At 36.4% G+C, this 25,602-nt stretch overlaps 5 protein-coding genes across 5 annotated transcripts in view; all 5 read right to left on the bottom strand.

The window, feature by feature from the left end:
* The window catches only part of LOC132193268 (xaa-Pro dipeptidase), a 37,174-nt gene extending 21,528 nt beyond the window's left edge, over positions 1–15,646 (bottom strand). Inside the window, exons 1-2 of the mRNA XM_059613870.1 lie at positions 15,497–15,646; positions 14,119–14,302 (exon numbers count right to left, since the gene is read on the bottom strand). Coding sequence (XP_059469853.1) covers positions 14,119–14,302; positions 15,497–15,516 — 204 coding nt within the window. The 5' untranslated portion in view covers positions 15,517–15,646. The remainder of the gene's footprint in view (positions 1–14,118; positions 14,303–15,496) is intronic.
* A 125-nt stretch (positions 15,647–15,771) lies between these two features.
* On the bottom strand, positions 15,772–17,242 carry LOC132193312 (uncharacterized). Its single transcript, XM_059613908.1, has one exon. The coding sequence runs from the start codon at positions 17,163–17,165 to the stop codon at positions 16,668–16,670; it is 498 nt and encodes a 165-aa protein (XP_059469891.1). The 5' UTR covers positions 17,166–17,242; the 3' UTR covers positions 15,772–16,667.
* A 492-nt stretch (positions 17,243–17,734) lies between these two features.
* LOC132193325 (dolichyl-diphosphooligosaccharide--protein glycosyltransferase subunit 4) lies at positions 17,735–18,129 on the bottom strand. Its single transcript, XM_059613931.1, has one exon. The coding sequence runs from the start codon at positions 18,127–18,129 to the stop codon at positions 18,019–18,021; it is 111 nt and encodes a 36-aa protein (XP_059469914.1). The 3' UTR covers positions 17,735–18,018.
* A 1,479-nt stretch (positions 18,130–19,608) lies between these two features.
* LOC132193318 (uncharacterized) lies at positions 19,609–21,884 on the bottom strand. Its single transcript, XM_059613919.1, has 2 exons — positions 21,328–21,884; positions 19,609–20,580 (listed from the first exon to the last, which is right to left on the bottom strand). Exons 1-2 carry the CDS (start codon positions 21,755–21,757, stop codon positions 20,567–20,569), a joined length of 444 nt encoding a protein of 147 aa, XP_059469902.1. The 5' UTR covers positions 21,758–21,884; the 3' UTR covers positions 19,609–20,566.
* Positions 21,885–22,247: 363 nt separating this feature from the next.
* Positions 22,248–25,575, bottom strand: LOC132204685 (bromodomain-containing protein 7). Its single transcript, XM_059633370.1, has 13 exons — positions 25,394–25,575; positions 24,887–25,146; positions 24,598–24,837; positions 24,393–24,548; positions 24,140–24,340; positions 23,908–24,086; positions 23,737–23,851; positions 23,500–23,683; positions 23,306–23,441; positions 23,104–23,253; positions 22,935–23,041; positions 22,695–22,874; positions 22,248–22,641 (listed from the first exon to the last, which is right to left on the bottom strand). The coding sequence occupies exons 1-13, from the start codon at positions 25,440–25,442 to the stop codon at positions 22,355–22,357; spliced, it is 2,244 nt and encodes a 747-aa protein (XP_059489353.1). The 5' UTR covers positions 25,443–25,575; the 3' UTR covers positions 22,248–22,354.
* Between the last annotated feature and the right edge of the window lie 27 nt (positions 25,576–25,602).

The following is a 25,602-nucleotide window of genomic DNA, read 5'->3' on the forward strand; positions in this document are numbered from 1 at the left end:
CTACGGCCTTTATCGAGAGCATGCAACCTGCCTGCCAACCCATACTGGCGCAGGTGCTTTTCCACGCGATATACCCAATCGGATAAATTTATGCAAAACCAGAGAGAGCCAACTCTGTGCTGGTTGCCAGACCGTCGACTCCTGCTGCTAAACACACTAAAAGTGACTTAAAGTTTCAAAAATGTTTCTCAAGAAAAACACCAAATTTCTACAATTCTCGCATACCTTCAGTTTTTTCAAAGGAAAAAAATATTTAAAGTTCAATCTTGAGGTTGATTATTCAGTGTACATAATTGAAATGGGCCTCAACCTTGTTGAAAATCAAAGAAGAAAAAAAAACAATAAATTATGAAATGACAACCGAGCTTTTATCAGAATTTTTCAATTTTCCATTAATAGTCCTACTTTAGAATAATATTTCCACTTTGGAACAGGTTTAAAGGGAAATTATTCAACAAGAAATCTCTTATTTTATTTGAATGATTTATTATAAATTAATCGCTTAGTAAAAATATAAAAAATTAAAGCAAAGTTAATGTGCCAACTTTTTAACTGTGGTTAATAATCTGCCACGTTACAAGCTCAAGAGCCTTTGTAGATTTTACCATCTCGCAACAGTAAGCATGGAGAGTTCTTTTCCTCCACTGGAATGGCAGCTAAAAAGCAGCTAAAGAGCTCCGCGGAATGGTTTGGTAAACGTACCAATCTCGCATTTAGTATCAGGAGCGCATGAACTGGTAGGAGGAAAATCTTTTTGAACCAAGCAAAAACTTCGCTGCTTGGAAGACACAAAAACTACATGTCCATCTAATTATAATTTTAATAAATCATTTTTAGCATTGCATAAATATTTTGATATTGACAATACAATTGAAATAAATTAGAATCATTTTTGCTAATTTTAATTTACAGCACTTTTTGTGTTTTCATTAAAAGAAAATCCTTAAAAAGCTTGAGAAGGTGTCTATTTGCTAAAAAAAAAACTACAATTAAAATAAAATTTATAAAAAAATAAAAATTTGTAATTTTACAGAAGGAAAAAATTATATATTTTTTATTACCCCATAAATAGGGGCATTTTTACAGATACGACACTGTAAAATGAACACAAAATTATTATTTTTTTCTATTAAAAAAAAGAAATTAAAAAAAATAATAAAAATCATTCAAAATGAGGAAAAATTCATCCAGATTCATACAATTTTTCGCACCATGCTAGGAACATGATATTTTTACAACATGAAAAAGGAAAAATTCGAATAAGCCTTTGAACATGATAGTGTTATTTTTCAGGGCAAGTTGCGGCAGCGAGCGGAATAACGAGTCATGACTGTGCAGCAGCAAACGAGGGTCATGCAACCTGATCTCTCGCACGGTGCAGCTCTGAAATATCGCGAGCAGAGGAATCCGCGGGCAGCGGCGGCGGCGTCACACGACGAAATAAAAACAACAACAAACTCTCCTTTCTCTTTACGGGCACAAACATAACAGCACATCTAGCGCACAGAACTCGGCGCGTGTGCAGCTGCATGTACACACCATTTGCCATCAGCTCAATCAGCGTTTTCCTCATTTGCAAATTATTTAAAATTCAGTTCAGAAATTTCACAAATTAATATGAAGCTATAATTTCTTTCAAATTTACTTGAATTAAGATTTAAAAATAATTTGACACAGTTCTAAACCCAATAAACATTTCTTGAACCTAAACCATTTAAATTATTCTCTCGCTCCACTTTTGAATTTTATTTTATTAAAGTTGGCGTTTCTCACCGAAAACATTCCAATCAGGCACACAAAAATTATTATAACTGAAGATGTTATTAGTCATTTTATTAAAAATTAATTTATTCACAAATTTTATTTTAGTTGGTTGAAAAATTCATAATTTAACTCATGCTTTTATTCCAGTGAAAAATTATAAAAATACCTGTAATTTTTAAAATTTTGTTTTTACATATTTTACAGATTTCAATTTCTTAAGCTGATTTCAATATAAAGAAGCTCCTTTCATTAATTTTGAATTGAAAATGAAATGGGTCGACTTATGGATGCACGTGATCCACTTATGGCAATCAAATATAAATGATTGCTAATGCGAATTCACTGCCGATTTCGTTGAATTTCAAACAGTGACCTTTGGGAATCTCCGCTTTAGTAATATGAATAATTTAGAATTAAAATATCTTATACAGCGATAAATCTGTTTGCAAACGAGTGCGAAGCTTCTTTCATTATTTCGGCACGATTCTGCACTGAACTTATCATCGTGATGCATCTTTTCGCTCGAAGAGAGATCACTTCTCGTTGGATAGCTATTGTATTGCTCCAGGCAGCAGAAAATAACAGGAAAGTCTATATTATATCTATATCTAATGGTTTTACTGCTGTGCGCTTCGATTCTCTGCGGCAGAGCACCTCTGCTTGATCCGATGACGCGATTAAAACGGTATTACAATTATAATTTATTATTATCATATATATCTTATAATAGTGCCACGTGCTTAACTTGATTGCAAAACTGGGGCATAAATTTGAATGTCATCATAAAAAGCGAAAAAGCGGAAAAACTTTCCCGCGCATCATGCAATCATTTTCCGGCTCTGAAAGGCCCTGAGTTGGACCATGACTCACTTTTCTACTGCTGCTGAAAAATCAGGTCACGAGAGACTTTGCTGGAAAATTTCGATTTGAGTTCTTCCCACATTCAAAATAATCTAAATAATGTGTTGTATTTTGCTTGAAAGTCGTATTTATAAAGAGATATTATTATAGTTGCAGTGAAACATAAGTTATAGATTATCCCATTTGAAAAATAGTCTATTGAATCTATTTTATCTCATTCTACATCATTTAAATTTATCTCTATTAAGAAAATTTTTACTTAATTTTTATTATAGCTTGTATACCTTTGTTTAATATCAAAATTTCTCTAATTCTAAAATTTTAATTACAATACCGCACTAATATTTGAATTAGGTACCAATTTAAAATTAAACATTGCAATATAAAAAAATTTGTTGTCCTGAGTAAAAAAGAAATTTTTTTAAAACTACAGTATATCGTCAAATCTCTCTAAACGTTTTTTAATTTCCTATTCTTGCATATTTAAAGATTATTTTGTTACAAACTGCTGGAATAAAATTGGCACAAATGTTTTCAATTTCAATTAAATCCCAGAGAAAAATAAATTTTCTATGAAATAAATAAAATAAAGGCAAAACAGGAGGCATAAAATGGCAAAAGTTTCATTCCGATGTGGGTGCGCAAATTGGATTTATTATGTTGTCACGGGAGACATTCTTTTTTTGTAACGCATGTAATCGGCTTTTCTTTAATAATTATTAGCCCTCCGGTGACGCAAATTGCTGGCCCAAAAATACCCCTTGCTCACTTTGACATAATCCGTGACCGAAGACTATTTTCGAGCTCTGCAATTCGCAAAGAAAACACAAGCCTTGGGGACGAGAGAAGCCCTGCGCTTGCTAATGTCGAACAATTCACGTAGATCGCGTTTTATTAATGAGAGTTGTTATAGAGCGGCGGGCGGACGGGCGGGCAGGCGGCCGATAACCCGCACAGTGACCTCGTTTTCCATTGCTGAGCACATCACGCTGCTTGCCCACAACAAAAACAATAACAACCCGCAGTCCGCGCACACAGACCATTGTTTGGTGCATTTTTTTGCCTGGCGTGTAGTCTATGTTGTTGTAAAAAAGCATTTTTGGCCAAAACGCCGTCTGTTCCGCCAAAAAATAATTTGACCAAATAATTAGTCTTCTCTATAATTGTCCAACGTCTTGGATATGAAGAAGCCAATTATTAATGGGCTATCATTTTTTAGGTACAATTTGATGAAAAATCTGGCAATTATTATTATATTAATAGTTTAAATTAATAATTTAATATTAATTTAATTAATTAATATTGAGTTGCTGTTTATTCATCGAAGGCAATAATATTTCATTTTTTCAATTTCCTTAAAAAATTATTTAGTTATTTTTAGTTTGGAAATCAAAATATGAGAACGATTCAGTTTGGTTTTTGAATTTCTGTATTGAAATGGTTTATATCATACGCTAGGGAAAATTAGGGGACTTTTTACAACTGAAACATGCTATTTAGTGGAAAAGTCAAATAGTTGACAAATATGTGATTATTAATCATATAAAAATGCTTTGTTTCAGGCTGCTTTGGCAAAAATATTTGGAATTAACTATTTTTCTTGTGGGAGAGAACGTTTTTTGAGTAGGCAGAACAAGAGGACTATTCTATGCTTTTTGTCAACAACATGCATAAAGGAGATATTTGTTGAATAACCCTTTCGCGCCGGGTTTGTTTTCATTCGATCTGAATTTTCATGAGCTCGAATGCGGGAAATATTGCAGCTTTGTTTGCGTCAACAGGAGAGAATAATCCAATATAAAGAAAACACACGGCGGATCTATCATTTGCGAATAAAATTAAATTTCCTAAACATTTTACGTGGTTGATCTTGAAACGACCTAGATGCCCCCGTTTTGGACTGAAATCGAATTGATTCGGAAGTAGAATGACGTTGGGAATTGTTATACATATACTAATGTGCTGAGCAACTCTTTTACGTGGCTGGCCACTATGATAGAGATGTAGTCAGAGACAAGAATTGTGTACGTTGATCGTGACGTCACAAATTCGATTATTCAAACGTTACGTGCGAAAATTGTTTTCCTGTGAGCTCAGTGCATATTTTTAGATCAAAAATGTTTATTTAAATAATTTTTGTAGAGTTGTTCCCATTCAGAAAGAAAAAAATTCTCAAAAAAAAAAAGATTTTCTGTAGCTTTTTATAAATTATTTTAAGACACGCTCTAAGAGATCAAAATATACGCAACAATAACAACATTATTCTGAAATGATTCTAGAAGGTTTCGTTCATTGTGTTTTTTACTATCAAACTCGACTTTATCAGTTTCAGTCCCACACAAATATAAATAAAGAATTAAAATTGTAATAAAATTGATGTTTTGGTCTAATTTAATGATATTAATAAGAAACTTTAAATGTTGAAATTGTAAGTATGCTCATAACAATTAGAAGAATAAAAGAAAAAGCCAAGGCTAATATCACCTAATATAAAAAAAAAATAAAAAAATAAAATATCATTCTTAAAATAATGTGTCTATAATTAATACTATTATTTTTTCATCTCGATACATAAATATAAAATTTATTTTTCCAGTATAATTAATTGTTGATCAATTATTTCTATGTTAAGAATAAATTATTCATATTATATAACCAATTTAATAAATCAATGAAACCAATCTCTTATAAAGGAAAAACGCAATATTGCAAATCACCGTTTTCACTTTATAACTCCATAATCATCAGTGGGTGGTCAGGTATTGTTATTCAAAAAACAAATTATATTTTCGCTTCAGCTGAAAATTTCTAGCTCTAACTCGATAGTAGCGCCTTTGCAGGTTTCTCTTCTATATGCAATAAAACTTTTCTTTCTCTTTATCTGGAAAAAAATGTGACATGGCATATTTGTTTACCAGCAAACAAACAGGGCGAGACAGCAGGCGAAGAGGCGCGTTGGTCGCCACGTGCGGCTCAAAAAAATCAGAACTCGCTCTGGCTGGCCGCCGAGTTGACGTTTTGTAAACAGGTGCGTCGCAGGAATTCCTACATTGATAGATGTTCCGTTTGTAATTAAAAACGATCCAGTTCTGACCTCGTTTGTAAAAAAAAATATGTGAAGATGCTGCATAATTATTTCGACATGTTGATAATATTCCAAATCATATCTTAAGACGAGAGCAGGAGAGCAAGGCCCTGTGTGTGATAAAAAAAAGCTGTGCTCTGGGCCACGTAGGCGTCTCTGATCACGCAAATTTATTCGCGGCTGCAACTTAAATTCAAGGGCGAAGACCGGAGGACACCGACACCAAACGAGAAAATACGCATCCGAAAATTGCGGCGCAGTTGCACCGAAACAGGGCAGCTGCGCTTTTCCGCAGAGAGGAAGGGCAGATGCTTTTTTACAGATGATGCGCACGTTCACCTTTTCTAGACCAGAAAAGGAAGCCAAGGTGAAATTTTGAGCGCCCACGTGCCTGCTTGACAGCATTGATGGATGCAAAATATTTGAAATGTTTATTTTGGTTCTTGTCTGCGGTTTGAATGCAGTCGCGTTCAAGTTTGGCTTGCGAAAGGTCAGATTATGAGTAAAAGGAAAGCTGCAAGTGGAGCAAACGCTGACTTTCAAAATTTATAAATCTCCATTGCGCAGTATACCTTTCTTTTGATAGAAATGGAGTCTCAAAAGATCACGTCAAAAAATTACGAAAATTGGTTAGAGCAAAGTTAAATTTTTAGCCATCATTTATTTCATTTTAGATAACTTTTTGTTATTTTTAAAACTAATTTGGTATACCTTTGTTTCTTTTGAAGCAGTTTTTATTTCCAATCTATGTTATTAATTAAAATGCATAATCTGATTTTAAATTAAAAAAATCTTAAATAAGATTTAATATTAAAATGGAATATCGTTGCAAATTGTAGACTTCAAAAATGCATCATTTTTTTACGAAAAACTATGGTTAAAAATTTTAATATTTATTTCCATGATCATAGCCATAAATAAAATAATTTTGTAGTCTTCAACACTGCAAAAACGATGATCTTTGGTGAACTTTGATGCAAAAAAAAAATTAAGAAATTATGAATAATAAAAATAGAAACCAAGTTTGCAATAATGAAAGTCATGCAGATTTTTTTGATGAATTGTTATGAAGACGATATTTTTTTTATTCTGCTGGCGCAAAAAAAATCTGCTTAACAAACCCATTGAGAAAAAGCCGAGTTTATATTTGTGAATTCCAACATGTAGTGCAATTTTTTTTCGCAATATAGAAATAGGAAAATGTACATTTTTAAATATGACTTGATGAGTTTTAGATATTTGTACCAATCTGCCTAATTATATCATTAATTTTTTATTATTTCCAGTTTTTACGTCATACTTTTAAAAATTTCAGCATAGAACATAAAACAAGATGAAATATTAAACAAAAAATGTGATCTCTTTGTCCTCTTCTGACACTAATTGCTAGGGTTTAATAACGGTCGCACATACAAAGCTCGATTAAACAGCACCAAATCACGGGCCAAATAATCTAAACATCCCCGATTTGTCTCAAATTTAAAGCTGCCGTCCAATGAATCACACATGCTGATTTTAAACATGAGCGGCGCCATTCACCGCAAATGAATCTGCCAGTGTAAATTAAGTGAAAACCAGAGCGTTTAAATGAAAAAAACCTTTCGTCGAGAACAAACTGCTTGACAATTACTCCGAAACAAATTCGCGCAGTTGAACCGTCGAGACCCAACGAAAAACACGAGTCGGAAATAGCAAAGACCTTTATGCGAAAGCAATAAAAGAGAAAAAATAAATAAAACAAGAGACAAAGTTGGTGCCAAGCGAATCGCCCGCTGACCTACAGCATAGATAGAGTGTCCTCACACGCCGGCATTGTTGGCCGCATACCTCTCTGTATGTATAAATAAATAAAGGGAGAGCAGACGAGCGAGTTTCCGAGCGTCCGACGATCGATCGATACAAATTCGTGCGAACCCTTTTGCACGTGGAAGTTCACGTAGGCGTTCCTTCCTTGCTTATTTGATTATCAGCCCCCACAAAACTCTATGTGACCTGAATTCGTTCTCTCTGGTCGGTCGGCGGCGTTTGTTTATTTGTGAGCCTCTCGTCTGCTGCTCTTTCGGTTTCACTAATTATTTGCCGCTCATTATCACCTGGCGAGATACGCGACCAAGGCTCGAATTGGCGCCGCGACAATGACGCAAATATTATCGGCCACGGCGCGGCCGCGTGATGATTTTCCTTCATTCCTCTCTCAACCTTCGTCGCTTTCAATAATATACATTTGGTAAATTTCAGCAGCAGGCCCTTTCCGTGTTAGATAACGAACGACCCCAACCCGTCATAATTCCTAAAAAGTGTCAACAAACATTGCGTGTTTTGCTTTGCACGCGCTGTGACATTGAAAAGTATAATCAGTGGTGTGTCTGATAAAAAAAAAAAAAACATAGGAATTTGTTTCACGCGCAGCAGACGTGGTTGATAATCTAATTTTAACAAAATCATGTGCACACGAGTGTTTGTTTTCCTTGCAGGAAATATTTTTGGTGTGGAAATTATATTAAATTAAACATGCGGTTTGAGGAAAAGTTTAGCAACCATAAACATTATTATACTCCGTAGAGAGAAAAAGCTTAATAAAATATAAATTAAAAATCATAACCGGATCTAATTTTAATTCACTCTAATTACAAAAAATAATCCCCCCCCCCCCATCAATTGGTTGAGGAGTAGAAATTTTGATTTATTTTCATTAGAAAATTGTTTTGTTTCTTTCATTAGGCTGTATACAATACATTTGAAAACTATTTTTTAATATCTTGGTCTTCAAATTGTTTGAAATTCAACATAATCCTGTGAATATTGCAAAAAAAAAAACAATAACAGTAAATTTTTTGTTTTTCCAAATTTCTAGAAGGAAATGAACAATTTTTTATCTATAAATATTTTATAACTTAATAAAATTGAACAATAATCAAAGACCTAGATCTATATTTAATTATTTCTAAATCTAACAATGACAACAGCGAGCGTTATGTAATCAGTTGGATTTTTGGACCAAAAATAGACTTTCAACTAAATAGAGCTGAGCCCAGCGTGTGCAGAGGCGCGACCGTAATCAGTGCGAGATACTCGAACAAGTAAAATCTGCCGATCAAAAACTAAATGATTCAGTTTTTATTCCTCCGTTTTGCAAGATTATATTTCACGGGCTAAATTGCCATCTTTGTGTTAATTTTTTAAATGCACATAGCGCCTCAATCCGGCCAAACAATCTCTTTATATTAAGTTCAGTTTATTTTTTATAAATTGGCCAACTGCTGACAACTTGATGCGTTTTGCTGCACATGTATGTACTCGTGTGTGTGAACTGCTTGTAATTCAGGAAGAGAGTTGGTTTGTAATGTTATAATTTAAACAGCATGCGCGAAACCGTCGCGGCGAGGCGCAGACTCTCATGTGTGCAGCTAGGGCCAGCGAACTTTGCAACGTGTGCTTTCACCTCGTTATTATTGCCGAGAGTACAAACGCCCCTCTTGTATGTATTTGCAAAGCAGCAGATTTGTCTCTCTCTCTTTGCAAATCGCTCGTGAAGTGAAAGAGGCGGAAAATCTCTCCGATGAGGTCATTCTTGTAATTGTTGTTCCGAGCTGCACTCTTTTTTTTCTAGAGACACGCGCGTGTAAATTCATACTTCATATTTTAGCGGTTGGTTTTTATTTGTTTATTTTTAACGGTATGCAAAAGTCGAGTGGGAAACACTGGCGGTTTATCGGCCGTTGGTTTGTATGCAAAGTGTGGCAAATGAGGCGGAAAAGTGCGTATACAACTGCAAGACTTGCTTGTTTTGCTCCGGATGCTTATTCCAACAAGTTTCTCTACGTCAGGATTTTCAGTTGCATTGTATTTAATTATTTCAATTTTATATGAAACTTTTTTCTGCCTAGCTGTTCCAGAAAAATAATAACTTTAAAATTTAATTTAAAAAGCTTAAATACATTGAACTTGTTAAAAAAAATAGACATTAGTTTATGTAAAAAAATATTTCATTGGTAAAACTATATAAAGCTTCCAAAGGTTTTTCCAACCGCAATTTTTTTCCATTACTTGCATTGCACAGTTGGAGATGAATCTATGGAAAAATTTGTGATTTATTGGACTAGTTTGAGATAAGTTTTTTTTTCAAAAGTTTAGAGATTAATTTTTAGGGGAATTTCTACATTTTGATCTACTCTCAAAAGTATCTGTACATTAAATTGTTAATATCAAATAAGTTTTACATTTTGAGTTTTAAAACTATGAAAAAATGATATAATATAGTAGCCCCCCTGGATATCATCAAAAAGGAACTTGTACATTTTTCATCGTCATGCAAAAAACTTCAAAACCAGTGAAAAAATTTATTGAAATTTAAATTTAATGCAGGAATTTCTTCAAATCCATACACACTTTTATGATCTCAATAATAAATAGCACTCCTCGATTAATGTTTACTTAAACTTATGAATGGAACTTTCCTTATAACGCGCGCTATAACGTGCATAATGTGTACGTGAGTCTGAGTATGATTCATACTCGGGAAGGGAAAGCGTAAACGATCCAAAGCTCAACACTTTTACAAATCCATATGTACAAAGGGAGCCAACAATCTGATGGGTGACAGAACATTTAAGGCTCTCATCTTATCTGTGTAGGAACGGTTGGGGCGTAAATGGCGAAAAGAGAAGCAGAGGCGCGAAGCCATTTGCAACGGAATGTAACATAAGGCGGCAGCTTTTTATTTTCCTTTCCAGCCGTTATTCGTGCTGCTTCATGATCGCAACTCATACAAAACCTAAAATTTCTTTTAAACAATAAAAAAATATCTGTTCTAAAAAAAAAAATCTGCAAGTTACTTCAAAAGTTAAGAATACAAATTTAATTAGATTTTTATAATTTTTTTGTTATAATGAAGTGTAGTGTGTCGTTTAGTCAACTATTTTAAATCGTTGAAATTAAAATCCGTTTTACAAAATTCTTTAATCAAGAGTTTCAATGTATTAACCAATACTTTATTCACGGTATCAGCATTTCAAAAGGAAAAAATTCGTTGCAATTTATACCTGTGGAGGTTAAAAATAAACCATTTTTGCAACCAGGTGTGAAAGAATGTTTTCCGAAGAGTGCTGCTTTAAGAGTTTATTTTTAAGTGTTTTTTGCTCGCGCTGCGAAAACAGGATGACAAATCAGTCTCAGTATGTTTCCTGCTGGCAGATAAAAAATGCGTAAGAGCACAAAGTAGCAGGGCCTACACTTGCATCACGCAAACGGCTCGTCGGGCAAGCCACGGTAAACAAATTCTTCTCTCGATAATACCAGAGAGCGACAAGGCGGCCAGGAATAGATCCGAGGCAACGCAGCCTCCGCTTCGCTGTGCTTCGGCCCAACTATTCCTAAAATTATTTTTAATTCCGCGTGCTCGCGATGATCGCGCGTCAACTAACGCGGGGTGCGCGCGCGTGACCGTCGCGAAAAAATACGACGGGTGCGAATTTTTTTTTCATCGGCGCTCTCCGTGGCGAGCCGCGTGCCGCTTATGCAATCGCCGGTTTTGCTCACCCAGGGATTATTTTCGCACTCGACAGCTGAAAAAAGTTCCATTCGCCGTTTGCCAGGGTTAATGCGCAATTTAATATAGTTTGTATTCAATTTTAGCAAAAATTCATTGTTGAAAATATCAAATTTTTCCGTTTTTCGCCATTTAAATTTCAATATAAGCTCATTTTTAAAACCACGTAAAGCTGATTAAATTGACAAAAATAAACTAAAACAGTAGACTTCATCAACAATTTAAAAAAAGCTGATTTTGCTGAAAACTTTCTTATGTTTACAATCATTTTACTTTTTAATTTATGCAATAAAGTTCAAGAAATCGGGCAAATTTTGGGAGAGAGAAAATCGGCACTATTGCTCAAAATTCTTAACTTCTTTTGGCTCTTAGAGTCTTTGATTCAAAACGTCTCTCTTGATCAAACTTTTTACTTTCTCCGAGTATATTATCTCTATATTTATTCTCGTTTTATTTTCATTCACGCGCCTGCGGTCTCTTTTTTTGCGATCACATTCGCGCCAGAGCAGACACCTGAGCGCCTTTTTATGCAGGTTGCTTGGGTGTTTTGCACTCTTGGCGAAATGCTCGAAGAAAAGGTCAAATATAAAAAGTTTCCCACACACAAAAAAACGTGTTTTATGAGATATTCAGTAAAATTTTACATTCGACAAAGTTGTAAAATGTTAAGCTTAAAAATAAAAATAAATAACTTCTGGTTTTAAATAATTTAGGTTTATTAATAAAGATTGGGAAGGTTCAAACGTTTAAATTAACTGTTTCCTTTAAAACCTCACGCCATATTCAATTCCCAATGAAATGAATTAATAGGAAAATATTTTCTTAATATTTATATACATATAAATAAGAAAGTTATTTTGATAACAAAATTAGACCGAGTCAATTGGCCGCTCTTATTTTAAATTTTACAGCAGAATGTTTACTAGACAGTATTGTCTTAATTTGTTTAAATGATAGACATTAGAAGTTAAATTTAAAAGTGAATGGAGATTAAAAAAATAAATAAAGCCACCAAATATTTGGTTAAACCTAAAACTGACCACAATAACAAACACCCAAGCCAGAGGAAGCTTCTAGAAAATAACTTAACCAGTTTATTGCTATAAAAATAAAACTTGAGGGAAAATAATTATATATTATTTAAAACAAAAAAAATTTCTTGCTACCTGCGGTTTTTGAGCTTTTATTTATTTCAATTTCAACCAATGACGAAATGTTTCAAGTTTCAACTATTTTGCAGCGCTATAGCAATCGGCTGTGTTTGAATTTGATTGTGATGAGTCAGCCCGGCCTCTGCAATGAGCAATGTGCGCGTCGAATAGAAGGGTTTATTTTGATCTGTGCTGCCTGACCTTAGACCAGGTCTGTTTTTAGCGGCAGCCGGCGCAGCCAGCGTTTTGAAAGTTCTTTTACCTTTGGCCTAAGGCTTTTGTGCCGCCTGCATTTCAATACAGAGACTCGCTAAGCGATATATAATGCAATACACGCGCGTGCGGCGGTGGCGACTCGGCAGTTTCCAGCAAATAGCGCCGCTTTCACTCTTGATTATGGTTGTTTTGGTGACCAAATATGGTTTCATTTATATTTCAAGTGAATATAAATGTGAGCAAGCTGTAAGTTTGCAGCAGAGTTCAACTCAACGGTGTAACTTTTTGTTTCATATAAATATCGTCGAAAAAGAAAATTATTTTTGGAATAAAAATTGAATTGCAAATAAACCTTGAAGGATTTTCTTCGGCTGCAAATTGAAAAAGAAAGTAATTGATGAGAAAAACAAACATTTTCGGTTAATTTTACTTCAAATAGCGGGATACTTCTAAAAATTTGATGCTCAACTTGTAATTTTTTTAGTGGGATAGATAAAAAAATTATAGTTCTCAAAGATTTTATTAGTAGATAATAGATATTAAAACAGATCAATTCACCCAGGGAAGAGTATTTAAAAGCAGATTTCTTGGGAAATTTAATACTTTAGGCTATAAATCCTAACAATTTAAATTTGGATTTGAAGAAGAAAAAATTGACAAAATTTTAAACTTCACACAGTTTTATCAAAATAGCACTTACAAATTTAAAAAATATTGAGAACAGAAAAAAAATTATTGAATTTAAAAAAAATAATAATAATAATTTTATGCTAGCAAAATTAAAACTTCATTGTTAAATTTGCTTAGGAATAATTTGATCATGATCCAACCATAAAAATTGATAGTCCTTAAAATTTCTCTAAAAGAAAAGAAAAAACATAAATAAATAAAAATAGAAAATCTTGAAACATTTTGTGCAGTTCACACGTTCACAGGCAGCTGTGACTTTGTGTGGCTCTTGATATGTACATAGTATCGTTTGTTGGCCCTTTTTTAAATTATTTTTCTTCTGTTTAAAATTTATTTTCATATTCCTCTTTTTCTTTTGCTTGGGAGCTAATTTTAAGTTGAACAATTTGTTTTTCTTGAGCTTCCTTAAAAAAAACTTAATCAAAAGCCTTCTTCTTTATTTTCTTTGGCACACCCTTGCCCTTAAATCAGTCCAACGAGCTACTTCATTCAGAGCTTAACATCGCAAAAAAGGCATCAAAACGCTACTCCTCTTATTTTCTCCACTGGCGCGCTAACAAGACAAAGAAGTGGCAGGTTCAACGAACCAAATCAAGCAGCACTCGTGTTTACAAATCAATTTCCTGGCTGGTGCAACGACACTCCTTCCCCGTGTGCATCATACCGTCCATTGATTAAACTTTATATCACTTTATATAACAACTCGCTGCATTTAGATATTTTTGTTTGTCCTCGACGGTCAGAGGACGATAAGAGGCGCGCAATTAAAAAGGGTGAGGAAATGAGTAGAGTAGACAACTGACCTGTCTGAAGACTTCCTCGGCGTCCGTGCAGTACACGTTGTGCGTGTCGCCGCCCTGCAGAAGAACCACCGAGGCCCCGGTGACGCCGGCCGCCGCTCGGAGACGGGCCAAGAGCCGGGCCCGATTTTCGGCAAACATGGTCATCGGGACCGCCAGCGTGTGCTGGCCCTTTTCGTACACAGGTCTGAAGCATAAAACACGAAGAAAAAATTATTAAAAATAAAAAGTTTAAATTTTTAAGTGCATTTTTGTCCAACAATTCTTGGTGTCCTTTCAAACAATATTATTTTATTTACTGGCTGAAGCGAAATTTTGGGTTTATTTGCATAGTCAAGAACAACAAAATAATTTTTTTGCGATTATTATTGCAAGATAATGAATGAAAATTTTAGCTGAAACATTTAATCACCATTATTGTAAGAGCCATTCTCCATTCACTCTCCTTCTTGAATCTTCTCTTGTAATTTCATTTGCGTTTTTTATTTGATATTGGTGTATCGATTTTATACAAGGTATTTTGTGTGATTTCAATGTATTTACACGGAGAATAAATAAATAAATAAAGACTTTCTATGAATGTGTTAAGTTTGGAATCTTTAAAAAAGTACAAAATCAAGGTAGAATTATGAATGAAATAATAGGATTCAAAAATGACAAAATGACATAAAATCCTTTTAATTTAAAAAAATAATAATAAATAAAAAATATTACAGCATATATTCTTTTAAAATGTTAATTATTTTTATCAAATTATTTCAATTATAAAATGAGATAATAATAAAAATTTAGAACATTAGGCTTTAACCTTTAAAAGTGCAAAACTTGAGTCAAGTAGTTTATTTATTTAGACCAATGGCGGCCTTCAATTTCAAAGATAACAAAATTTAATTGTGTTGTTGCATCATTTTTAATTGCGAGCCATCTTCACTACTCCGCACCACACGTGTAAGGTGTAAAATAATCCTTATCATTCTTATCATATTTTATCTAGAAATAAGATTTGTTAAATTTTCTGTATTTACATAAAAAAAATTTTTATTAATTTTATTTTTTTTATTCTAAGACAATCCGAGGCAAAAATTTAATTTTCAACTTGAATTTAAGACGCATATGGCACCGATTTAAGCCACGAATGGCAAACATTGGAATGTAAGCAGTTCTTTGATCTCTGTGATGATGTCAAAGTCAGCTGCTTGGGAGCGACTCATCGCAACTCGACAAATTCAGTCTGGCCGGCCGCTAATTAGCCCCGTTCCTCGGTGCTCGTCGGCGCCGAACAAAGAAAATTTATTGCCGCGAACGTGTGCGGATTTTCAGAACGAATCGACTGCGCTGAACCGAGATTTCCGGCGAAATAATCGTAAAAAAGTTATCTCACCTAATGTTGTTGCCGGCCATCTTTCGCGTTTCTCCTGACGGACCAATCAGCGTGCAAGATCGGAGAGCGCGAGCTTTCGAATGCAAGAATGTGCCAGAGACGGTGCTGGGGACGAGCAAAGAGCAGGAAAGGAGTGCCGGCTGCACCAGATCCACCCATAATTTATAATTGGCTCGATAAGTTATTATTTGTCCATTTGACTGATAGGAATTCTTGTTTACATGATTTTATCTGTTCGGTGGCCTTATTGATAAATAAATAAAAGGGTGGTGTGATTTCATTTTTAATAATTTAAGTTTTTTATTGTTTTTGTCGAGTTTCTTCCTTTTACAACATAGGAAAATTATATATTATCTTATATATCGTCATCATTTTACATAATATTATTGAAAATGCATTAAAACATGCAAACAAATTAGTCATCATCTCAAATAGTTTCTCTTATTGTTTCCAAAGCATATCCACTTTTTCATTGCGACAAACGAAAAAAATGAATTTGCATAATTTCTCTCACATTATTTTTATCTATATATATCCTATATGGTACAGTTTATATGATTTGAACAGTCATTGTGAATATTTTAATCGATTCTCACAACAGGAAAGAAGTGTAGTAGTATCTTACTTTTTCCCAACCGTCAATTTTTTTTAGTTCATGATATTATGTGACACCTGCCTGCTTTTTCTCTTCCTCTCTACAATAATGATAATAATTACCACTCACAATCAGTTCTAGAGAATTCCAATGTTAAGTATTCACATCAATGAGAGAGTAGTAGTTCGAATGTGACGTCATACAAGCCACTCGAGAGAAAAATAAACACCATGTTACAATTCCATTCAATATATTGTATACAACGCACGAAAACACCACTGCTTCTTGACTAAAAAGTTTAAATCCTCCTCTACCAAACTGCAAACATCGTCCGAACTCCTTCTTCCTTTTTTATCCGTTTCACTAGCGTTAATTATCAAGATGACCGATTAAAAAAAAAATACTGCCGATCCACTCGTTAGATTTTTTTACGATGAGAAATGCAAGTGGAGAGATTGTGTGAGAAAAATAAATATGATACACTAGATCGATCTCGGAACAGCATCAACAAAGAATTGTGTCGCACGGCGAGCCCTTCTTCTTCTTCTGAATTTTTGGTGTTCAAATAAAATTCTACTAACTATCACAGGTGGCGAACTTGGCCGACGGAGGGAACTCGGTGGTGGTTGACTCGTCCGAGTCGTCGTAGTAGTAGCGCTGTTTGGGCGACAGGCCGATCTTGAGCCTGCGGACGGCCTCCTTGATGAGGCTGCCGTCTCGCAGCAGCTCCTGCAGTCTCTCGTACGGGTCTTCAGAGGAGGCCGGGCCCTGGCCCGTCCTGCTTTTCCTTCGGCACAAGCACTTTTCCTTGCAGGTGCAGTTGGGGCCGAAGGACGTGGGGTAGGGGGAGGCCCTGCTGAGCCGCCGGGACGACGAGTGGCCGCTCGGCCGATGCTTGAAGCCCGATAACCTGAGATTCTCCTTGATCTCGCACACCAGCTGCTCCATGTCCTGCGAGAGGAAGGCGGCCGTGGCCGCCGCTTCGACGCGCATCGCCGGGTGTTCGGCAGGTTCAGCCGTGTTCTCCGCAAGGGGGTACGACGTGGACAGCATCAACTGCTCCTTGCTCGGCATTTTTCTGTCTGTGAGGAGTGAACGTGCACGCTGAGGTGTTTACTCGGCTCCTCTCGATCGTTCAATGGAAAAGTACGGTGCCCAGGCAAGTAGTTCTGTGATGGGGAGCGCTATAGACAAAATATTGCGCGTGTGAAAGTAGTGCCGCCAAGTTTTCAGCTGGCATCGCACCCCAATGACTCTAACCTGGTTCTAAACCACTTTAGTCTCTTTATCTGTTTGATTTAGATGCGTTTCGTTCACAATTGTGGCCACGAATGAGAATATTCGACATGTAAACAGAAGAATTCAATAGAGCTTTAAAGGAGGCACGGCGCAGGAATACCCTCAAGGTTACTACAGCAGCACCACCAACAAACATCGCATGACGTATACATTTATAATGGCGGATGTTTGTTTGGGTTCATTCCGCAAAGTGGGGGAGAGAGGCAAGTGCGCGCCGAGCTCGTCATATCTAATTAGCAATAAAATCACCACCCAGACGTGTTTTTTAGTCGACCCAGAAAAAATTACTCAAATCAATACCGATTTTGAGGTAGAACGAAAGTAATTAATTTTAAAATGCGAAAGATTTTACGGATTTTACCTTTATTCAGCATTGTTATCGGCAGTTTGCACCAAATGACGCGATGAAAAATGACAAAAATCAGTCATTCGTGTGCTCAAAATTTCGGATAGAATTGTACAATGAAATAAACAATTTGCGCGTTTAAAACCATCATTGAGAATGTTATGTAAATTTTATTAACATCACTGGAAAATATTGCATTAAAATAGACAATCAATCAACTCATTTACACATTTCTTCAGACAAAAGCAAACACAATTTTTATTTAATTTCTGGTGACATTTTTTAACGTTGTAATGTGTGATTGGCGTTTATGTAGTGGTAGAGGATGACCAGAAGGAAGATGGTGACTCCTAAGACGTTGGCGAAAATCGCCAGCTGCACGTCGGAAATCATTTTCTGCAAAATTAGACGTAACAATGAGGACTTAAAATTATGTAAGCAAAGAAAATCGCAGCATAATTGTTACGCAAGTGGTGTAAATTATATAAGAGGGCAAATCGATAACCTCGTAAGACCCTATATAAGTTATAAGATAAAGTTATTTTTATTCCCTAATCATTGTTATCTGATATATCATACACTTAAAACTTAATGAGACAAGCACATTGTATGTAATTGAACGCAACTGTGGGACTTATTAGTTCAGTGAGCGATATATTAGTTGAGGCTCTTATTAGTGGTTTTAATTAAATTAAGATTATTTTTAGTATTTTCATTACAAAGACACACAATAATTTATGCATCAATATAAAATTTGAGTTTTCTAAAATAAGCAATGAAATATTGTGGCCTATAAACAATTATTATGTATTTCTTTAATTTTATTTTCAAATAAAATTGATATAAAAAATAAAAAACTTCTCAAATAAACTGAAACGTCAATATTTAATTCTTAGATGCATAAGATAAATTTTCTACTAAAAAAATTTGAATAAAATAGTCAAATTCATTCAATTGTGTATTACGGAATGTGATGAGAAAAGTACATACAAAATTTGTTCTGAAGACCATCCGGAAAGACTATTTTTATTTTTTTTTTTTATTTTTTTACAGCTAATAAAACTGCATTCCAAATTTTTGAAACATAATGATCCGATTTTGTGCGCTTTTAATGGCCCAAAATATACTGAGTGTGCTGATCCGTTAGATGTTTTAGCATTAAATTATGTAACCAGTAAAATTTCAGATCTCGGGCATCTCGGCTCTCATTATAAAAATCTAGCTCTAAATACTCTACATAATATGTATTTTGTTTAATGTTTAATTTAAAAATGAGGGACTGAATTTTATTTCCAAAGTGTTTTTTTAAAGCAAAAACATTAGCAAGAAGAGAAAACTGAATAAGTTAAAAACACAAATAAAACGCCGGGTTACGTGGAATCCTGGGAGACCTGGCCGCAATTTACGGAAAATGCCCATTTGAAAACTACGAAAATTAATCCGAGGGCATACCCGTGGAAAAATTTGTATAAATTCTTTCATTTGACCTCTTTACTCACCTAGGAATGCAAAATTTCGGTATAATTTTAGCAAAAGCCGAAAATTGATGCGTGGCTTTCGTCAGCTGCTGATCTCCAACAAAACAAATGAAATTTCCATCTCCAATTTGTATTTCCTGGCCATCTAGCGGCGAGCGCAAGAAGTGTTCATAGGGAATAAAATCTACGTCGCACTTTGAAAGTTATATTTTAGAACGCAATAAAGTTTCAAGTGAGCCATTTCACATTCCTTGGAATTAAAAAGTTATTGTTTATTCCCATTAACGACTCCTGTTTTATTTCATCTAATCAGTCAAAATACAAAATTATAAACATATTATTTTTAGCAAATAAGAATTAAGGTGTGGTTAATTTCGTAAATCAAATCAGACGATTGATGTTCAGGTCGCTTTTAATAATTTTCAACAATTACAATTTACTGTATTTAAGATTAAAATTAGAAGTTTCGGTGATTATTAGTCGATTATTATTCCATTCAGTTGTGCAGCAAACATTTGTCAACCAATATCCTAATGATTTCTCCGGAGTAACATTTTTTGCAAGATTTTTATTTCCACTACAGGAATGTAAAAAAATGTTCCAAAAAATATTAGTCGGCTTTCTGGTACTTTGATCACAGAAACACGGAAGGGCCAGCCTATGAATTTACGCCTACCATCCTCTTGTAAATCATAGAAAAAATAAATGCCTTTGCAAGGCACTTATGCAGATTTTGAAATACAGCGTTTAATTTGAAATGAGTGTGATCTGATTTGAGTAGGTGGGATCGAGTCGCCGGCACAACAAGAATTGCCGGACGCTCAGGTTCGGATGTATCACTAAATTAAGCCTCTTTTATCGCTTGGGTTGTAAAAAAAAATGTGGTACAAAAATGACGAGGTAGGACTACGGATTAGTGAAAATTATCAAAAGACGGCGCTGCTTTTTCAAATCCCTCTCGGCAATTTCAGAATCAAGAAGAATAAAATTAACACTTTTCATATGTTGGTTATTGGCACAAAAATTTGTTCGTGTCTGCAATGGTGACGGCAAATTTTCTCCCCCTCTCTCAAACTCTGGTGCCGTACATGATTCTCAAGAAATACATTTATTTAATTATACGTCTACTCCTCAACTCAATGTCCCACTTAAATTATAAAGAAGAAAAACTGAAATGAATCATCAATCGTGAAGCTCTGCCTAATCGCGCTGAACGAATGCTCTGAAGGTGTACATGTTGAAAACTATGCGCGTACTTGAAGTGTGGATTTTGTCGTGGTAGTTGCTAGTGGATGACCCGTGCTGGGCAGGCTTCGCGGATGCTTTATGCAAAACTCCTCACCTCGCAGCTCTCAGGCAGCAGCACCTAGAACAAAAATACAAATTTCAGAATGATTGAAAAGATATTTTGGTTTTTGTGTGTGACCAAGACCTGTCCTCATGAAATAAAAGCTCCTTATCTTAATTTACTATTAGTCATTTTTTCTTTTTTTTTTTTTTATTAAGTGTCCTTGTCGGAGTTCTCTCATCAAAGCAAATAATGAGGCCAGCTAATGAAATCAGATATGCGGCTGATAACTGTACTGACTGCTCGAGTAAATAATTCATAAAGGTAATCAACACCGCGAGTCGATCGAGTTTTAAACTCGGGACGGATGAGAGAATTGAAAAGTTAATTGGCCGAACAAGGTCATGTGACCGCAAGACGGTGACGTCACTGGTGAGACGCGCCAAGATTCACAAATTTCTGCCCGACAACGTCCCCAAGAGCCCCCAACAATGGGCAACAATGCGGGCCGACGGAATTCGCGAACAATGCACGCCTCGCGGTTCGACGCTCGACGGCGCGAGATGTGTCACGACGGACATTTCCCGCAAAGTAGCTGCATTTTAGATTTCAAGATGGAGGTGCAGCAAAACGTGCGGATAATCGTGCGTGCACAAACGTGTCTCAGCAAGTCTACGTGCAGATTCCTCACGCCTCAATTCGAATAACCAACTTTCCACCCCCCGAACACGTTCGAAAGGAGCAAATTTGGCCAAAAATGACGCAATAAAACCGAGAATCCTGAAATTTTTAGTGTCCGAAATTTTAAGAGGATTTTTTATGTACCTTTCTCCTTGCATTCGCGGCTGAAGTGTCCGGTCTTGCCGCACTGGTAGCAGACCCTGTTGCTCTGCTCCTTGCAGTCACGGGCCATGTGGCCGACCTGGTTGCAATTGTAGCAGGACTGGTCGCGGTAGCCGCCTCCGCTGCCGCCGCCGCCACCACCACCGCCTCCGCGTCCGCCGCCGAAGTCGCTGCCGCCCGACCCGCTCTGGGTGCACTCCTTGGCGATGTGTCCGACTCCGTTGCAGCGGTAGCAACGGTCCTGATCCTCAGTGCATTCGCGAGCAAAGTGGCCGAAGCGGTTGCACTTGTAGCACTTGCCTCCGCCGCGGCTCTCCCTGCTGTCCATGCGACGGTCGCCGCCGCCGTCCTTGGTGCACTCGCGGGCGAAGTGTCCCACGCTGTTGCATCTGTAGCAAACCGTGGCGCTCATCTTGGACACCTTTAGGGTTGCAATCCAAGAGAAATATGAGTGAATTGCGTTTCTTCTGCCTTCGGAAGCGTTCACGTGGCCGCAGGAAAACAAAAGTGGTTAGAGTCACGATGCCAGCGCCACTGGAGGGGGTGCGGCTGCTCTTGCACACCACTTTTCTGTGCGCGAAACACGGCGTTTTTTCATGGAATATTGGGGCTGGGTGCAAAAGCGCGACTCGAATTTTGTTCTAGGTGTAGTGGTGACGCGCAGCCAATCAGCGAGTCGCTTCCTCACCGCGAACGCTCCGATTTGCCGGTTCACCCACGTGGCCATGATAAGGAAAATACGAAAACAAGATAAATTTATAAATATAATACATACAAAATTTATATTTTTGTTGAATACGTATTCATTATTTTTAACCACACCTATTTACTTAAAACTCTTAAGTGTTATGATGAGATTTTTAAATAACCACTTCATGAATTTATAAATACAAATGCGTCAGTTCTGTTAAAGAAATTCAAAATCATGTTTTTAATCATCAAAAGTTCAAATAAATAAAACCCTCAAGTCCAATGACTTTAATAACATATAAAATTCGTGGAGATAAAATCAAGTTGTTTCGGAAAGTATGTCCTCTATACTCGGATCTTCATCAGGAAGTGGCGAGGTGGTGCTTTCGAGAAAATTCCGAAGTTCCTGGTCGAAATCAGCAACATCCAGTTCAGAGGTGTCACCCTTGTCCTTAGCTTTGTCATTCTTTCCCTTTCCTCTTTTATCCACAGTTGGGAACGGTTCCAGGTCAATTCCGATCGCCTTTCGAATGGACGACTGGGGAGTTATTAATTCTGGAGATACTTGCTTTGCCAAATCAGTCAAATTATCGGTGATTTTCTCCGCTGCACAAATTTTTTTTAATTAGAAATTTTTGGCTAGTGTTTCAATTGCATACCTAATTGCACTTCATTCTCAGAGGGACCTGGCAGAAGAGCCAAATGGGCAGGTACAGGCTGAGACAATCGGGCGTGTTGGACTTTTTGTAGTTGCCCGATGAGTTGCGAAGTTTGATCAAGAGAGGCTTGGACAGCATCGGCAGTCAAAATAACTGGTTTTGAGGGTTCTGTTGGAATTTCTATATTTCAAAAGAGGCCAATTAAAATTTAACACTCTGACAAAATTAATTTGTAGTTACCAAGACTGTCAAGGAAATTCATATCAATTCCAAGATCCGAAAGTCCCTTTAGAGCGTTCACATCAACCTCCACCTTTGCAGGTTTTGTAAGGTCAGCTTCAACTTTTCTGTTAACAGGAATAAAATAATTCAGATTTAAGGTTTTTGTATAATATTATTGTCTTCCTACGTTGGTTCAGGAGGAGTGGGTGCAGGTGGAGGCTTTTGTCTTGCAGGAAGTTGGGCCACCGTTTTTGAGTGTTCGCCTCCAGTAAGAATATCTAACAGCTCGTCCACCATGTGAAGCGCATAATCACTGTCTCGGGCAAAGTCGAGAATGCTGTGGGGATTTTAAATCAGTTTTAACAACATGCCTGAAATAAGATATCAACCTTTCTGCATACTGATATCCAGCCTCATCGCCGTAAGTTTGATAGACCAACTCGGACTCTTCTTTTGTTAAATTGGCAAACGTTGAATCATACGAAGGGGCATACGATCCAAAAGCACCATAATACAAAGGTTTGACTGCAATTAAATTTTAGAAAAAAATAAAAGAAAAATCTCTTCGTCATTATACAATTACCAAGCTTGGCATAATTTCTTTTATCTTCTCTGAATCCAGCCAGCTGACCAGTTCCATGAGGAATCTTCCCAGCAAGTGAGCCTAATGTTATGGGCTGTTCATTGGTTCCTGGAAGAACACCACTGTTCCCGCAAAGAATGGCCAGAGACGTTGACCCATCTTTATTTGTTCTCAGGAAGCCCATCTAAACATTCTAATTTACTTTCCGAAGCAAGAAATAAACCTAGATAAAATTACTTTGCTGTATGGTTTTGCCAGCGCTAGTTTCTGAGCTGCATTTTGCGCTGCTTTTTGGGCTTGGGCGAGAATTTCCTCTGGCGTCAGATCATCTGGAATTGCTTCAAATTTGGTTCTAAAAAAAATTTTTTTATCAAAAGCTGTAAAAAAAATCAAATCTTTTCTTCTTACAATGGTCGATGAGGTTTCGATCTTCGCTTAGAATCTTTTTTCGGTTCCTCTCCCTGTGATACCGACTGATCACCACTAGGTTGTGCAGCAACCAAACTTGCCTCGCCATTATCTAAGATGACTGTTTCACTTGCACCTTCGATTTTAGCCGCTGCATTTGCTTCAGAGATTTTCTGCAGCTGTTCAATTATAAAATTATTCCTATTTCTAGATGTAGTAAATAATTTAGGACCTCTTCAGGAGTATGCATTTCAAATCCAAGTTCAGCAACTGTGCATTCGTACAGGCTGGGCAGTGTGGGGGCCATGGCTTTGAGTTTGTCTCTGGTCAAAATTTTCATGCCTCCGTGCAAAAGTCGTTTAGCTGCCCTGTAATAGACTGTTTCTTGCTGGTTATAGGTCATTGCATTAGTGCACATCAATTTGAAGTCATCCTAAAACAGCCATGAATAACAAAATCTGATGTTAAATCTAAAAAGAGCTCACAATGAAATCCGGCAAATTAGTGTAGACACCTTCCTCGATTTTTTGCCTCATAGTGCTGAAATCCATTGGCTGACTGATGATCGAACTGTATCCTGGAGCAATGTTATCGGTCACAGGCCAAGCAAAGAAACTTTGATTGTCTTTTTTCTCCAAATTCTACAGAAAATAACTTAATATGATTTTCTATGATTCACACAAATTCTACCTTTAGAAGATTGTCCAAAACTTTGTGCAGAGGCGAGTTCTCTTGACGCTGCCTCAAAACACAAGTACGAGGCTCTCGTCCTGCACTGTCAATGTCCTCAGCACTCTGATCGACTGCATTTAAATTAATTGGAATAGGCGTGATTAGTGTAGGCTTCTTTGCAGGGATTTCTGCAGCAGAGTCGTCTCCGAGACTAATGTCGTCCTGGCTTGACTCCTCTCTAGGCCGTTTCTTTTTTTCCTTTGATAAAAAAAAATGAATTATTTAAATTCAAGTTTATTGATTTTACTTTGTGGTGGTGCTTGTGCTTTTTTTCGTGCCTGTCCCTGTCTTTTTCCTTCTTCTTCTTTTTCTTTTTGGCCTTTTTGTGTTTGGTGCCGTCGCTAGTAATATCAAGCGGAGAAACTCCCAAAAGAGAGGCGGATGATTCATCTGGATCCAAACCACCAAAGGTTCCTAATGAAGGGCCTGGCGAATCACTGTGTTCTGGAGTTGAGCACCCACCGCCTACTTTTAAAATTAATTTCAAAGCCGGAGGTTTATTGTCATCTGAAAAAATTAAATGATTTAAGAAAAATTTCATCATTTTTTCTCAAAGAATCTAGCAGACTTTGAGCCATATACGCACCATACGATAATAATCCATAGATTAAAGGCAAGCATGGAAATATTAGGGTTTACATTAATTACAGGAATTAAAGCAAAAAGAGTTAACAAACAGGTTAATTTAAAGATTTTGGGTTTCTACTGCAACAAGCGCTACACATAAGTGCAGACTTTACGTGGCTGATTTTACCTTCGTGCCGCTCTCTCCGCTCACTTTTATGCTTCTTGTGTTTCTTCATGTCTAGAAGAAGCCGAACTGTAAATGCGAGAGGTTGCAAACTCGAAATTCAACCGCAAATCGGTAAAATTCTCTCTTTGTTTATTTGCCGCTGAGACGAGCACTCTAGATCGGAATTCGGAATCGGACGCCGAGGCCGCCGAGCACGAAAGCAACGCGCT

This window comes from Neocloeon triangulifer, unplaced genomic scaffold (genome assembly GCF_031216515.1).
Source record: "Neocloeon triangulifer isolate White Clay Creek 2 clone unplaced genomic scaffold, ASM3121651v1 ptg000001l, whole genome shotgun sequence".
Lineage (NCBI taxonomy): Eukaryota > Metazoa > Arthropoda > Insecta > Ephemeroptera > Baetidae > Neocloeon > Neocloeon triangulifer.

Coding starts and splice junctions, on each gene's coding strand:
- LOC132193318 (XM_059613919.1), bottom strand. CDS start 21,757: ATGAGCGCCACGGTTTGCTACAGATGCAACAGCGTGGGACACTTCGCC.
- LOC132204685 (XM_059633370.1), bottom strand. CDS start 25,442: ATGAAGAAACACAAGAAGCATAAAAGTGAGCGGAGAGAGCGGCACGAA. Junction 25,147..25,393: donor GCGGAGAGAGCGGCACGAAG/GTAAAATCAGCC, acceptor TAATTTTTTCAG/ATGACAATAAACCTCCGGCT. Junction 23,684..23,736: donor TGGCAAAACCATACAGCAAA/GTAATTTTATCT, acceptor TAGAATGTTTAG/ATGGGCTTCCTGAGAACAAA.
- LOC132193312 (XM_059613908.1), bottom strand. CDS start 17,165: ATGCCGAGCAAGGAGCAGTTGATGCTGTCCACGTCGTACCCCCTTGCG.
- LOC132193325 (XM_059613931.1), bottom strand. CDS start 18,129: ATGATTTCCGACGTGCAGCTGGCGATTTTCGCCAACGTCTTAGGAGTC.